The 16,309-nt window shown below is 41.7% G+C and overlaps 1 protein-coding gene across 2 annotated transcripts in view; it reads right to left on the bottom strand.

Moving 5' to 3' along the window:
* The window catches only part of DCDC2 (doublecortin domain containing 2), a 152,637-nt gene that overhangs the window by 77,865 nt on the left and 58,463 nt on the right, over positions 1–16,309 (bottom strand). For both annotated transcript variants that reach the window (XM_088831299.1, XM_088831300.1), the window contains 2 exons: positions 16,249–16,303; positions 7,333–7,492 (listed from right to left, as the gene is read on the bottom strand). In XM_088831299.1, coding sequence (XP_088687425.1) covers positions 7,333–7,492; positions 16,249–16,303 — 215 coding nt within the window. The remainder of the gene's footprint in view (positions 1–7,332; positions 7,493–16,248; positions 16,304–16,309) is intronic.

The raw sequence follows: 16,309 nt of genomic DNA, 5'->3' as shown, positions 1-16,309 counted from the left end.
TTCTCCAAGCCAGGCTTCAGCAATATGTGAACCGTGAACTCCCAGATGTTCAAGCAGGTTTTAGAAAAGGCAGAGGCACCAATTTGTTGGCACAAATTGCCAACATCCGCTGGATCATGGAGAAAGCAAGAGAGTTCCAGAAAAACATCTATTTCTGCTTCATTGACTATGCCAAAGCCTTTGACTGTGTCTATCACAAAAAACTGTGGAACATTCTGAAAGAGATGGGAATACCAGACCACCTGACCTGCCTCTTGAGAAACCTGTATGCAGGTCAGGAAGCAACAGTAAGAACTGGACATGGAACAACAGACTGGTTCCAAATAGGAAAGGGAGTGCGTCAAGGCTGTATATTGTCACCTTGCTTATTTAACTTCTATGCAGAGTACATCATGAGGAACGCTGGGCTGGAAGAAGCACAAGCTGGAATCCAGATTGCCGGGAGAAATATCAATAACCTCAGATATGCAGATGACACTACCCTTATGGCAGAAAGTGAAGAGGAACTAAAAAGCCTCTTGATGAAAGTAAAAGAGGAGAGTGAAAAGGTTGGCTTGAAGCTCAACATTCAGAAAACAAAGATCATGGCATCTGGTCCCATCACTTCATGGGAAATAGAAAAACAGTGGAAACAATGTCAGACTTTATTTTTGGGGGGCTCCAAAATCACTGCAGATGCTGATTGCAGGCATGAAATTAAAAGACGCTTACTCCTTGGAAGGAAAGTTATGATCAACCTTGATAGCATATTAAAAAGCAGAGACATTACTTTGCCAACAAAGGTCCGTCTAGTCAAGGCAATGGTTTTTCCCGTGGTCATGTATGGATGTGAGAGTTGGACTGTGAAGAAAGCTGATCGCTGAAGAATTGATGCTTTTGAACTGTGGTGTTGGAGAAGACTCTTGAGAGTCCCTTGTACCGCAAGGAGATCCAACCAGTCCATTCTAAGGGAGATCGATCCTGGGTGTTCATTGGAAGGACTGATGCTAAAGCTGAAACTGCAATACTTTGGCCACCTCATGCGACGAGTTGACTCACTGGAAAAGACTCTGATGCTGGGAAGGGTTGGGGGCAGGAGGAGAAGGGGACGACCAAGAATGAGATGGCTGGATGGCATCACCGACTCTGTGGACATGAGTTTGAGTGAACTCCAGGAGTTGGTGATGGACAGGGAGGCCTGGCGTGCTGTGATTCATTGGGTCGCAGAGAGTCGGACATGACTGAGCGACTGAACTGAACTTCTTCCCCCTCCCTCCACCCTGTCACCTCCCACTATCAGCATCACAGACATTCCTGATATCAGAATCCGCCAGGAAGTCCCTTGCTTCCCGTCTTTATCCTGAGTCGCCTGTGATGAGGAACCATGCAAGTGCCTTAGCTGGTTCATCAGCTGAATGAAAGCAGCTCAAATTTCCATGTTCCCTGATCCGATTCTGAGGACGGACTGCTGTAACGCTTCAAGCTCAGGGCAACTCAGCAAACCCCATGCAGGTTGTAAGCATTAGAAAAATTCAAGACCCCCCAAGGGCGGCCACCCAACAAGGTCACAATATTCAGACATCCTTCCCCGGCCGTGCACCTGCCCCCCATCATTCATAAGTCTAAACATCACACGATCCTTGGAAATTCATTGAACGATGCTGGGAACAAGCCAGGAACTTGTACGTCAAGGGTACTAGCCCGCGTGTGTCTACAAGCATGCCCACATGTGGAAACAGAAAGGGAATCACATCCTTCAAAAGAAAACTAACTGTGGGGATTCCCTGACAGTCCAGCAGTTAGAACTCTGTCCTTCCACTACAGGGGGCACAGGTTCGCTCTCTGGTAGGGAAACGAAGACCCCGCCTGCTGTGCTGCATGGCAAAAGGAAAAACAGGAACAGGTCTTGGTTTTGCTCACATTCTAAGTGTTGTTACTTTAGTCATCTCCCACTCTTTTGAGACCCCACGGACGACAGACCACCAGACTCCTCTGTGCATAGGATTTCCCAGGCAAGAATACTGGAGTAGGTTGCCATTTCCTTCTCCAGGGATCTTCCCAAACCCACATGTTCTACACTGGCAGGCAGATTCTCTACCACTGAGTCACCGGGGAAGCTTACATTTTAATACTCTGCTTTAAAAAGTATATAGTTATCAATACCACATAAACCACAGCAGTATAGACTAAGCTATTTTCTCTATAGCTTTCCCAGTATTTCAAAGGAGCCTTAAACCCACTATACTTTGTGTTCCAAGAGTTCTAAAATCACTAAATTTTTTAATGTAAAAAATATTAAAAATATTAATGAATACAATCAATCCCAAAACACTTTAAAGCAATCATTATTAAAATTTTTTCTCAGAGAGGAGACCATAACTAGTTAACAGCCTCTGAAACCTATCTTCAGGCACCACTCAGGTGGAAAGTGTAAGGAAAACACACGCCGGTCAGTTAAGCCGGTATTTAAATGCAGCACTAAAAATGCATTTCACGACCAACTTCATCAATCACCAACCAATCTTACTTTGCATCTTGGCTACCAAAAGAAAATGAGATTTGTTTCCCTGAAGAAATATGTCAAAGCTCTGCTTGAATTATTAAGCTTTACTATTATAGAGAGAAACTGAGTCGGGGAAAAAATGAAGAAAATAGAAAAAGAAATAAAATTAGAGCCAGGTTGCCATCTACAGACTGTTATCAGCACTGCTCATTCCTGAAGCACTAGACATCAGAATATCAATAAATATCAGCAGTAACATAAAAGGCCAAAATGTATAACTACAATCGTAATGATGGCAAAAATCAAGATAGCCGATGAAGTCTCTCTTTTTTTCTAATTAATATGAGAACACTAAAGAACACTGATAAAAAAATCTTCACAATTTAACATATACTCTGAAGGAAGCATAGTTATGCATCTTAACTATAAAATTTTAACATTTAGAAATAAAATTGGATTGATTACATCATTCCAAATTTAAAATATTTTAAGCATCAAAAACTGTTTCATCTCTAAAATAGAATTCTTGTATTTTTTGATGTGATATTTGTATATACTGAGAATTGATCATCACAATAAGTCAAAATCTGTCCCCATTCATGGTTATAAAATTTTTATTCCTGTAACAACTTTTAAGATCTACCCTCTTAGCAACTTTCAAATATGCAATGCAGTATTAATTTCCTGCATTTTTGGCTCATTATCTTGACTCTCTATATACCTTCCCTTTCATTTTGTTTCAAGTTTTTATTGCTTTTCCCTTTCTAAAGAATAAGAGCCCTCTGGAGGCACAAATGTCCAAAATCACACACTTGGTTCTAATTACTAAAACAGATGCTATTAAAGCAAAAAGCAACTGCAATAATAAGTGAATTTGGAGACTGGAGGAGGAAAAAGAGAGAGAGAGAAATAAAGACCAATACTTTTGCTAATATAACCTAGAAAATCTCCTAAAGCCAAAGACATCTGGAGGGAGATCTGATAAGGAGAAATAGCTCAATTTTCAAAAGTAGGGATTTAAGCTAATATCCTTAAACTTATCAAGTGATGACTTAATCTCATAAATGGTACAAAAGCTTGTTTTCATTTTCCCTGGGAAAATTGTTTTGGAAGCCAAGATTCATTTTCCAGGTCATATGTTCTTTCTATCAAGATGAAAAGATACAAGATGCTTCATCTGAACTCACATATGCTTCTAAATCCATGATATAGGCCTCTTGTGAACATGTACGTGCTAAGTTGCTTCAGTCGTGTCTGACTCTGCGACCCTATGGACTGTAGCCCTCCAGGCTCCTCTGTCCATGGGATTCTCCAGGCAAGAATACTGGAGTGGATTGGCATTTCCTTCTCCAGGGGATCTCCCTGACCTAGGGATCAAACCTGCATCTCTTACATATCCTACACTGGCAGGCAGGTTCTTCACCACGAGCACTACCTGGGAAGCCCAAAAGCCTCTTACTGGGAACAAAAATTCCCCAAACCGTCATTTAAAAGACACCAGCCATTGTTCTATGTAACACTGAGATATAGCAGTGAAAACCTACTATCTGCACATTATAAAACCACATTGCAAAATGTACCCTTAACGTGGGCAATTAAAACCAGTGAAGATTCTCTAAAGACTCGGGAAGAATAGCTGAGGGCTTCTACATTTTCTTAGCACTTCAGAAATGTCACTTGTTTCTGTGTTCAACATGTTTTGGTTATTTTCACCCCCATAGATGAAACTATTGTTGAAAACTATTTGTGGGGACTTCCCTGGTGGTCCAGTGGTTAAGACTTTGCTTTCCAAAGCAGCAGGTATGGGTTTGATCCCTGGTCAGAGAGCTAAGATCCTACAAGCCTCACAGCCAAAACACTAAAAAACTCAAAACAGAAGCAATATAACAAATTCAATAAGCACTTTAAAAATGGCCCACATCAACAACAAATCTTTTAAAGAGATCCTTGAAAATACGGGGAAAAAATCTTTAAAAAAAGAGAAAACTATGAATTTCTACAAAGGCAAAAACACTGACAATTCGACTTTTTAATACTGGTTCAGTCAGTTCAGTTCAGTCGCTCAGTCGTGTCCGACTCTCCGCGACCCCATGAATCACAGCACACCAGGCCTCCCTGTCCATCACCAACTCCCGGAGTACACTCAAACTCATGTCCACAGAGTCGGTGATGCCATCCAGCCATCTCATTCTCCGTCGTCCCCTTCTCCTCCCGCCCCCAACCTTTCCCAGCATCAGAGTCTTTTCCAGTGAGTCAACTCGTCGCATGAGGTGGCCAAAGTATTGCAGTTTCAGCTTTAGCATCAGTCCCTCCAATGAACATCCAGGATTGATCTCCTTTAGAATGGACTGGTTGGATCTCCTTGCAGTATAAGGGACTCTCAAGAGTCTTCTCCAACACTTACTTTCCTGTAAAACATGGAAATGCTGATTCAGCCTCTTGTGTTTCCATGTTTCCATGAGTGAAACAACCTGAAGAGATGATGGTCCCCTTTCTCTTGAGGGAAAACTGCTAAATCTAAAGATTTTCAAAAAATAAATTGAGACAGGAGCTAGGATTTTCATAAGCTAGTAACAGCCACACAGAAAATAAGCAAGTAACATTTCATAAAAGGCTTTAATTGAAAGTGATTCATGAGAAGTTGTACATGAGTCTTATTTCTTCAGTTCAGTTCAGTCGCTCAGTCGTGTCCGACTCTTTGCGACCCCATGAATCACAGCACGCCAGGTCTCCCTGTCCATCACCAACTCCCAGAGTTCACTCAAACTCATGTCCATCAAGTCGGTGATACCATCCAGCCATCTCATTCTCTGTCATCCCCGTCTCCTCCCGCCCCCAATCCTTCCTAGCAACAGACTGTTTTCCAGAGTCTTGTTTCTTAGTGGGTTTTAAAATATTACAGAGACATCTATTTTGTAACTTCCATCATTCATTCACCAATATTTATTAGGTGTCTCATCTCTCAGACCTAGTTATTGGAGACTGAAAAAAATAAACTAGGAAGACATATCCCATGGCCTTGATGGTTTTGCAATCTAGTACATACTGATTAAAATAAACCCTCTATGATTTTTAATGTTCACATGTAAGGCATGCTTTTTCAGGCTAGCTTTTTCCTTTGGTGCCTGCCATATAACAATGGTAAACAATATGCCTTCTATGAAGGAGACCTGGGTTCAATCCCTGGGTCAGGAAGATTCCCTGGAGAAGGGAATGGCAACCCCACTCCAGTATTCTTGCCTGGAGAATTCCATGGACAGAGAAGCCTGGCAGGCTACACAGTCCATGGGGTCGCAGAGTCGGACATGACTGAGCAACTAACACTTTCACTTTTTCCATACAACAAGCATTCACTAAACATCCACTGAGTACATTTTACCCTGGCTTCCCCATTTCATGGTCACTGGAAAGGACTGAACAAATTTAAAGATAAAATCAAAACTATAAAGATAAATCTTAATATGAACCCACATGTTGCAGAAAGCTAAGGGGGCCAAAGAAAGTTAAATGACTTGCCCAAAGTCAAGAGCAGAACTGGGACAAGAATCTAGGACTTTGGGCTTCCAGCTAATTATCACTTAAATCTTTGAAACCTTAAGCCCCCTCCACTTTCTTCTCTGTGGAATTGACTCCTTCATTTCACCTGCTCTTTTAGTCTCGCACGTCTCTCTTCTGACCCTGTAACCATCTGAGCAGCATCTTCTAAGCCCTCACACAAGTTTGTGCTGTGTCCTTAGCTGTGAACCCCACATGAGCTGTGATTCTAATGTGACGCTTCATATGGACTTTGAAGTGAGCTGGAGCTCTCAGGAGGAAGACAGAGCTCTGGCCGTGAATCTGAAACTTGATCCCATTCACCCCTTTTCAGAGCAGCCCAGCAGAGGTTCTTCCTACAGCCCAGCAGAGGTTACCTTCCTGCAGAGGTGAGTGGATCCCGGGGGGAGGGAGAAGCAGTCACTCCTCCAGTCATGTCCCAACCAGTCCAGCTGCCCACAGTATCACCCACACTCATGTGTTCACCCCACTGAGACCATCCTTGGAGTGAAACCAAAAAGAGCCCGTCTTCACAAAAAACTAACGTGAAAAGCTCACAATTCTGACAGCATGCCTCCTTAGTCGACCCCATGGATTATACAGACCATGGAATACTCCAGGCCAGCATACCGGAGTGGGTAGCCGTACTCTTCTCCAGGGGATCTTCCCAACCCAGGAATCGAACCCAGGTCTCACACATTGCAACTGGATTCTTCACCAGCTGAGCCACCAGGGAAGCCCTAGTTTATCACACTTTTATCCTATAACCTTGTATTAATGCAAAATGCTTTAAATTATTTTATACCGTCTCTCACCTGGTAATGCAAGGTATGTAACTATTAATAATTTAGTACATACTGTTTATTGGTGAAGTTGTGTGGGTGTTCTCTTGGATATCAGTGTAACACCTTTTTGAAAAAGTGATGTGTGACTAAAAGCAGTTAGTAATAAATGTGAACAAGAGTTGCAGACACAGAAATAAGAGGGATCACAAGTAGGTGGCAAAAATGTGAATCAAGCACTTTTAGCTGGAACACAGGATGGTAAAATTTACCTTTCTCAATAAGAACACTCAAGAAATATTTTCTCTTGAAACGTATCCACATAGCGCAATTGGTAATTACAACTAGAAATCAAGCGTGAAAAACACCAGCATCTCTCATATACAGAAAGTCTTCTTTGAAAACTCTCATATATGACAATATTCTGTGAGTCCAGGTAAACAAACAGATCTATTTACAAATTAAAATTGTATCCCAGCCTTAAGATAATGATCATCAGTAATAACAATATAGTAATAATCATAACAAACTTACCACTGTTTGGGATTGTTTGTGGTGAACTCTTTAACTTGGCATTTTGTTTCCCTTTCGTGGGTTTTTCTGAATTCACATCTTTTTTCCCTTTCCTCTTCGGGGGCTGAGGAGATGAGTTGTCACTGGATCCAACTGTTGACTTAGACTGACGATCATTTCCCTATGTGGCAAAAGATTAACTCTTACTACTGGCTGATGAACTCCTTGAGTGATAAGTACAAGTCACTAACGTGGTAAAAGGGGTCAGGGGCCAGAGGTGGGCGTTCTGTGCTGATCCTGCTTCTTCCATTACCTACATTAAACTCTTCCGGGTGGCAGAGGAGGGGTCTACCAGGGGAAGGAGAATAAAAATAATAGCACTTGAGGGACTTCCCTGGCAGTCCAGGGGTTACAACTTCTCCTTCCAATGCAGGGTGTACAGATGTAATCCCTGATCAGGGAGCTAATCTCTCACATGCTTTGCAGTCAAAAGACAAAAACAAAACATAAAGCAGAAGCAATATTGTAACAAATGTAAAAGACTTTAAAAAATAGTCCACATCAAAAAACATTTTTGAAGAAATAATAACACTTGACAACTGCTGAGTATTGATATGTACCAGGTGTTGCTGTGAAACTGTCTTACTTAGTCCTCACAACCTGAGAAACAGGTACTGCTATTGCCCCATCGTATAGAGAAGCAAATGAGGCTTAGAGGTGAAGCCTGGCCAAGGTCAGATAGCCAGCAAGGACCAGAGCCAGTCCGCTGTCTCAACCACCCTCTTCCTCCTGCACCTTTCAGAAGAATCAGCAGATAGCTACTGGATGCGGAATAATGACAAAACCCAGTTTAATCAACTAATCAAGAAATACCTTCTTAACTAGTTGTCACAGTGAACACACAGGTATCATCATACAAGCAGACCCACACTGTGCTTAAAGAAAACCTCCGATATTGACTCATCTGTTGGTGGCTTCCACCATCTCTATGAATCGCAAATCCATAGCAACATAGACACAAGCAGCTCAAGACCACAAACCCCCCGCCACCATTCCTGCAAGACAACCCCACTGACCACACCTGTGGTGGCTGCCTCTGACTCCCATGTGCATCTCGAAATGAAGACCTTGCATCTGAAAAGGGGGCTTCCCAGTACGAAGGTGAGGTTGAGCTCAGCGGCTGCTGTGGCTGGCGTGTGTACAGTTCCTGGGGAGCCACATACGAGCCACTACAATGGTGGCCACTGTACCCAAGGAACAGCTGTGCTGATTCTCAGTGCAAGAAATTCCCTCCTAACAAGGCAGCCTTGGCCTTAGGACACTCAGGTGCTACACTTACCTGAGTGTGTGAGGTGTGAGGCTGCAGGTAGCAGAAATAAAGCAAGTTTTAGAGACCCTGACTCAGAGTCACTGCACTGCCACCAACCACCAATGGGACCTTTAGGTAACTAGTTCCTACCTTCTTGGAACCTATCTCCTTATCAATTCAGTTTAGTTCAGTTCAGTCGCTCAGTTGTGTCTGACTCTTTGCGACCCCATGGACCCCTTATCAATTGAATGGGGTTAATGTGCCTGCTGTTAGGTCTCTTACATCAAATGAAATGGTAACATTTATAAAGTAACTGGTATAGTGCCTGGCAGGCTTCCCTTGTAGCTCAGTGGTAAAGAATCTGCCTGCAATGCAGGAGATGTGAGTTCGATGCTTGGGTAGGGAAGATCCCCTGGAGAAGGAAATGGCAGCCCATTCCAGAATCCTTGTTTGGGAAATCCCAGGGTTAGAGATATTTGGCAGACTACAGTCCATGGGTTTGCAAACGAGTTGAATACGACTTACCGACTAAACAAAACAAACAGTGTCTGGCATGTAGTTTTATTCAAAGACTATCAGAGGGCTTCCTCCAAGAGCAGAGAGTTAATATCTTTTTCTTAAAAATCATATCAAATTTACACCATATTGGGTGCAATTTTATGCAACATCTGTACTATGGTAGTATCTGAAAATAAATGTAGTAATGCTAAATAAACAAATCTGCCTAGAAACCTATTATAACTGCTCATTTTAAACATTTAGATATTCAGTCATCCAGAAGTGTTTAAATAGCTTTAGCTATCACCCAATTAAGAATAGAAAATTTCACAGCCTTACAAATGAAGTTATTTATGCTATTTTGTCATAGCCTACAAGAAAATGAATTATGCATAGATTTATTAACAGTATGAAAACTTGTCCAAATCTATAACACTTTTTTGCATAATTTAATTTCCTATTCCAACTGCAATTTAAACATACAGTTTCCACTTAATTATTGCATTAACTGCAACCAGAGTTAGGGTCTTTTTTCTTTCCTTTTCTTCAGTGATTATTTCTTGCAAAGCCATAAACTGCCAGGCAGGAGAAATGGCTAATGTGATTACAGTGGAGATTCCAAAACCATCATATGGGAAGGAACCATCAGCCTGGCCTCACATTCTAGTCTATTTTCAAATTAGTCTATTCATCTCATGAGTCTAAAGCTTTAAAAACCTTGAATGAGAGGAGTAACCCTTCTAGCAAGCCTACTAGAATGTTCAGAGATATTGTTCAACTTATCAGGACGAAAATGAAACAAAGAATGCAAAACTCTGGATCTCATCATGAGAGGTTTTTTTTAACAGCTCTCTGGGAAAAGTCTTATTCACAAAAGGGGTAAAACAAGGGAGAAGCAGATGCTCCATCCTGGAGAGCCTGAATATTCACATGATTTTAAGCATCAACTCTCTTGTTGAATATACAAGAAGTTCTGATTTACTGCGTTTCTGATAGGGACACTCAAAAGACCAATTTTGGAGCATCAAGAAAGACTAGTTGATTCCAATAACTATATGACACATAGCTTTGGTAACGGACACTCATGCATTCAAATACTGATTAATGACTAATTGCCAGGTACTTGACAAGAACTAAATTAAACATAGCTTCCCTGGTAGTTCAGGTGGTAAAGAAACTGCCTGCGAGGCTAGAGGCCCAGGTTTGATCCTTGAGTGGGGAAGATCCCCTGGAGAAGGGAATGGCAACCCACTCCAGTATTCTTGTCTGGAAAATTCTATGGAAGGGGAGCCTGGAGGGTTACAGCCCATGCGGTTGCGAAGAGTCAGATACGACTGAGTGACTAACACAACACAAATTAAACTTAGAAAAAAATAATTGTTTTGTAATTAGAAAACTGGAAAGAATTTAAATGTTTTCTATTTTAAAAAGAAAACACGTTGTATAGCACAGGGAACTCTACTCAATATTCTGTCATAATCTAAGTGGAAAAGAATCTGAAAAAAATGGATATATGTATATAACTGAATCACTTTGCTATACACCTGAAACTAACACAACACTGAAATCAACTATACTCCCATATACTTTAAAAAAAGAAAACAAGATTCACCTAAAAAATAAAAACATGTATAATAAATTAATACATATATAAATATATAGTATAAATTATATACTTATCTATTTACATAGTTAATTATACAAATTATAGATAATACATAGACAAATCATAGAGAGAGAGGGAAGAGCAGAGGAATAGAAGAGGGATATTCCTGTCTTTTTTGAGACTTCTACATATGACTCATAAATTGGAGAGTCATTGCTATTTATGGGGCATAGGGAGTAAGACTGTCATCTCATACTGCTATGTTAGTTAATAAGATAACATTACCGAGTAGCTCTTGTCTGCTAAATACTCATAAACACAAATATTTACCAAATGCATAGATAGGAATTTTTTCAGATAAAGGAATTAACTTTCTCAAAGTTACCCAGTTTTGACTTTTCTACTACACTGACACTTCCTAGTTCCCAAGGGACTAGAAACAGCTATCATATGGTTTGGTTCCCTTAAAAAATCACCTGGAAGTAATAGATTACAATTTTATCCCAAAGTGGAAGAAATCAAACAGCAGCCTCATTTTACAGGGCATCCCATGCAAACACTAGACCCTATGTGATCATTCAAACACTGTCCTGTTTTTTTCCTCACACACATATCAAAATACCTGATAGAAACAGCAAACCTCTGGCTCAAACCAACAGAAAACTAAAAAGAGCCCTTCAATCACCCCCTTACTCTACTCAAATTGGGATTGTTTTAGATAATTCCCTAGGCTCTTTCCAACAAGATCCAGTCAACTCAGTTTTCTGTCATTACCATGGTAAACTCACTGTAAGCCTTCCTGAACATGTGCCAAAGACACAAAAGCCATAATGCATCACAAAATCCCTCGTAAAGTGATTTTGTGAGGGATTTGCCGCACACAGCAGCACTCACAGTGTGTGTATTTCAGCAAAGCAACCAGGAGACCTTGTGAGCAGGGGACCACACTCAGACTCAGGCTGGTGTTTCTCTGTGTATTTGCTGATGGGAAGTGTGAGAAACCTTTTTATCCAAACCGGACACAGGTTCCCAAAAGGCAAAATGGAGTTCTGGAAGCTTCAGAATCGACCTGTCACCATGACTTTGTGATACACGGATAATCATGTTTTCTCATCAAAACCTGAGCAATTGCCATATTTGAATCTGTAAATTGCTGATCACAAGATGTATTAGCCACTTGGGAATTATGGACAACCGAGGACCACGTAAGGTAGTCTTTGGCTCCAACTTTCAAGCATGTCCCTGATTTTATGTCTCTTCCACTAGAGGGTGCTTGGACTCTGTGTGCTGAAACCTCACAGCTAGAGGACAGCCTCCCACTGGTGGGTTAATTTTTCAAACTTAATAGAATTTCAGAGGATTCACTTATCTCTTCCTTTTGTTTCCCAAGCCAGAATCTCAAAGTACTTGCTTCTGTGACCCCCAGTCTGTATGAGGGGTGACTTCTGGTCTTTTCCTGCTTTGCACACTGGCTGTTTTGAAAGGGTTGCTGGACCCCCTCACCTTTACCCCAAACCCTATTACCCACACTTCCTACCACAAGGGTGGGGCCTTGCTGACCCATCACTTCTGCACAGCAGGTCCTCTATGGAGAGTGTAGCAGCTTTCTCTCTCTCTTTTTCAAGCTTTATCAGGCCCCCACCCACACTTCCCTTCATTATGCAATACAGCCATTCCTAGAAAGCTTGTGGAGAATTCTTAAAAATCCAACTCTGGGTCCCCTTTGATTTGCATCACGAGTTCACGGATGCCTCCCTTGAACTGAACAGTAAGTGGCTCCTTAAGTTGTCAGCCAGCTCACCCATCGTCCCGTTCATTCACACTCACCCCTACTCAGCGCCAAGCGGTTAAGGATCTTGAAAATACGTACATTCTCCAGGGAACCAATTAGTTAAAGGAAAGGAGCAAATTGATCCTTGTCTTAAAAACTGAGTTGGTGACTTTGGAATGCCCGATGTAGAACATTCTCTCCCTGTGGCTCACGGCCAGTCACTCACACATCCACTAGATAGGTTTCGTGGAACCTCACTGTGCCCAGGGGGTTATGCCCCTCTGTTGAATAAGATCTCCTACAAGAGGCCCACCCTGGCACTGCACCCTCTCTAACTTTCTCCTCCTATATCCTGATATATGTTTCTTCAAGTTTATCCCTGATTAATATCAACTGTGTATTAGTTTGTCTTTCTCCTCCTCCAACATTTATGGTTTTCTCTGGAATCTCTGCCTCCCCCTCCCCATAAGCACTAAAACAGTTCAGTTCAGTTCAGTCACTCAGTCATGTCCGACTCTTTGCAACCCTATGGACCACAGTACGCCAGGCCTCCCTGTCCATCACCCAACTCCCAGAGTTTAATCAAACTCATGTCCAAGGAGTCGGTGATGCCATCCAACCATCTCATCTTCTGTCGTTCCCTTCTCCTAGCACTCGGGACATAATATGGACTCGATAAATGGCTCCTGGATGAGTGCAGCCATCAGAGACAACATACAATGTCCCCTGCTGCCTCCTGTCCCAGTTGCCCACCTCACTCAGGACTCCAGCCGTCCCACTGCCTCCTGCTTCTATTCTTGCCCCACCCACTTCTCTGCAGACACCACAGCCAGAATGATCTTTTAAAAACAGAAATCAAATGTTATCACTCCCTTCCTCTACCCCTCAAATGGTAAGGAATCAAATCCAAACTCCACCCACAGCCCGCACCATTGGGCCCTGCCTGCCTCTCCAATCTCATCACAGACCACCCCAGCCTTCTTTCTGTCCTCTTTCTTTATGCCAAGCTCTTTCCCGAGGGCCTCTGTGACTGTTCCCTCTGCTATGGAGGCTCTTTCTCCCCTGCCCCCACGTTGTATGGCTGGCTGCTTTACCACGTTAAAGCCTCAGTCTCAGAGCATTTTATATCAACAAGTGCCCTGCCATATTTTATTGTCCTCATGGCACTTTATCACCACCTGAAATTATATATTTGTTTAGAGGTTGATTGTCTGTCTACCCCCATTCTTCCACCCTTCCCCCCAGCACAGGCACAGGCACTAGAATAAAAGTTCCGTGACATCTGAAAGCTTGTCACCAATCTCTGCACTCAGTAGGTGCTTGTTAAACATGTGTTGGATGGATGGCTGGATGACCGGACAAATGGACAGATGAATCTATAGAATGCTTCGTGAAAAAGCATTGTGAGAAAAGGGACAGACTCTGCTATCCCTGTGTTATTCTAAGTCAGAGCATGGCAATATAATGTTGGGTCTTTGCTTGTGTATGAGATGGAAACTCATCTCAAAACATAACTGAGTCCTTAAAGGTCACTTCCTCAAAGAGACCTTTTCCTGACACACACATCTAAATTCTCCTTTTATTTTCCTGCATATTGTTCTATCCTTTTCTCTCATTTTAATCATACTTTGCAATTATACACTGCTTTGTGGTATCGTTTGGATAACTTTGTCTCCTTGAGTAGGACAGAGCTAAGAGAGAGTGTTGTGTCTTGTTGCTCAATACTATCTCCCTGGGGCTTAGTTCTAGGCCAGACACACGGAAGACATAGCCAGTCATCATTAGATGACCCAGTATTCACAACACAGATTCCAAAGAACTTCCAAACAAGTGAGCAAGAAAAAGGTACATATATGCCTCCTGTGTATGGATTTGGAAATTGGAAACACATTTTTAATTTTAAAAAAATCAGACATTCTAAATTTCAGAAGAATAATAAGCACCTAATCCCAAAGTTCAGTCATTGTGAATGTAAAGACCTGAGTCCTGATCTTGGTTCTGACATGAACTTTCCCTGTGATAGGAGTCAGTTATTCAACTATACTTGGTTTCTGTTTAACCATCACCTTTCCAGCTATACTGTGAGGGTTAATGAGCTCCTATGTGCATGGTACATGGAAGAGATTCCACTCCAAAGTCCTGAAGAAAAGCAGAAGGGTAGTCTCCGAAATCTAAATTCCTGGACTGACGTTAGCTTTACAGGCTTCCCAGGTGGCGCTAGCGCTAAAGAACTCGCCTGTCAATGCAGAAGACTAAGAGACACGGGTTCACTCCCTGTGACAGGAAGATCTCCTGGAGGAGGGCACGGCAACCCATTCCAGTATTCTTGCCTGGAGAATCCCATGGACACAGGAGCCTGGCGGGTTAGAGTCCATAGGATCGCAGAGAGTCAGACACAATTGAAGTGATTTAGTATCCAAGCAAACATTTAGCTTTAGATGGTCACAATATATTTTTCAGTTACTAGAATACTCTTTCTCCCCCTTGCTCTCCATATTCATGAAGTTATGGGTCCTCTGTGGCTCTCACTGTGAGCTCTGCCCCCAACCCTCTCTATTCCCACTTCCCCATCCTCCCACTCAACAGTGTGATGAAGCCAGCTCCTCTCCAGGCTGTGATGGGTGTGAGGGAAGAACGTCACCATGACACACCTCTGCTCTTCAACTATGACCATCATGTGGATGAACTTGCAAATTTTCATCTGATGTCCTCAGTCTCTGCCATTTACAACTACTTGATGAACAGTCTGCAGCTAGATTCCATGATGACATTGACAACTCAATACATTAGAAATTAAGCAGGTGATTCTTTCCTCTAGCTGCCCTCTAATTAACCATAGTACCACCATTTTCTCAGGGATCCAAGCTCAGAAACTTGGCCGAGGTCAGCACTGTTTCTTCACACACAGAAATAATTTTTTCAAGAATTTCACATGATGTTACAGAAAGAGGGGAGGGGAAAGAATAGCTAAATCATCATTAGGAGACAATATCATTGTCCAACAGCCACTTATTTTACAAGACACCAATTAAGAGTTTTGCTTATTTAATTCAGAAAAGGAAAACGTCAGATCAGTTCTGACCTCTACAGGTCAGGAAATTCAACCAAAAGAGCAGAAAGAGAAGTTTCAGCTAACAAGACCTGTCAAAGCAATACTCCAGCAGGACAGGAAGCTCATCCCCATGAAGGGATACAGACAAAACATACAAACAGGTTAGGAAGTTACCTACTAGATGCTTGTCACAGTTCCCATGTAATGGGTATTCAACAGATTATGCTGAATTAACGAACGAATGAAAGGTGGATGAAAAAGCTTCTGATAAGGAGCTAAATATTTACAGTGATTCTCAATCTTTTTAAAAAATATAACTGAGGATTGCCATTCTGTTACATACACTTTCTCTTTAGTCTTTGTCAGCGCTAGAAAACAACGCTGGACAGACCAGTGGTGCAACCTAAAACAGCATTTCTTCTCATTTATGTATTATTGCCTAGATTTCAAGTTGGTATAAATTTTATCAGTCTATATATTAGGAAGAAAAATCTCTTTTGAAATCCATATTTTAAAAATATTAGCTCTCCTTTAGAAAGTTAGTTGTAACATTAATGTTCTAATGTTGTTTCACATAATTGCTTATATGCCACAAGGTGGCTAAGTTTTATTTCTTCGAATTTAACTGAAACCCAAAGGACAGTCTCTCTGTTATGGTATAGAAATACAGAACATTAATGAGTAAAGTATATGATACTTACACTGCCTTTAGACTTTCTGGATCCTACAATTGGAGGTAGTGAAGAGGTTTTCTGACTGTGA

The sequence above is a fragment of the Moschus berezovskii genome, chromosome 23, assembly GCF_049115385.1.
Source record: "Moschus berezovskii isolate FMDL1 chromosome 23, NW_MosBer_1.0, whole genome shotgun sequence".
Classification (NCBI taxonomy): Eukaryota; Metazoa; Chordata; class Mammalia; order Artiodactyla; family Moschidae; genus Moschus; species Moschus berezovskii.
This window is presented reverse-complemented; position numbering and strand designations above follow the sequence as displayed.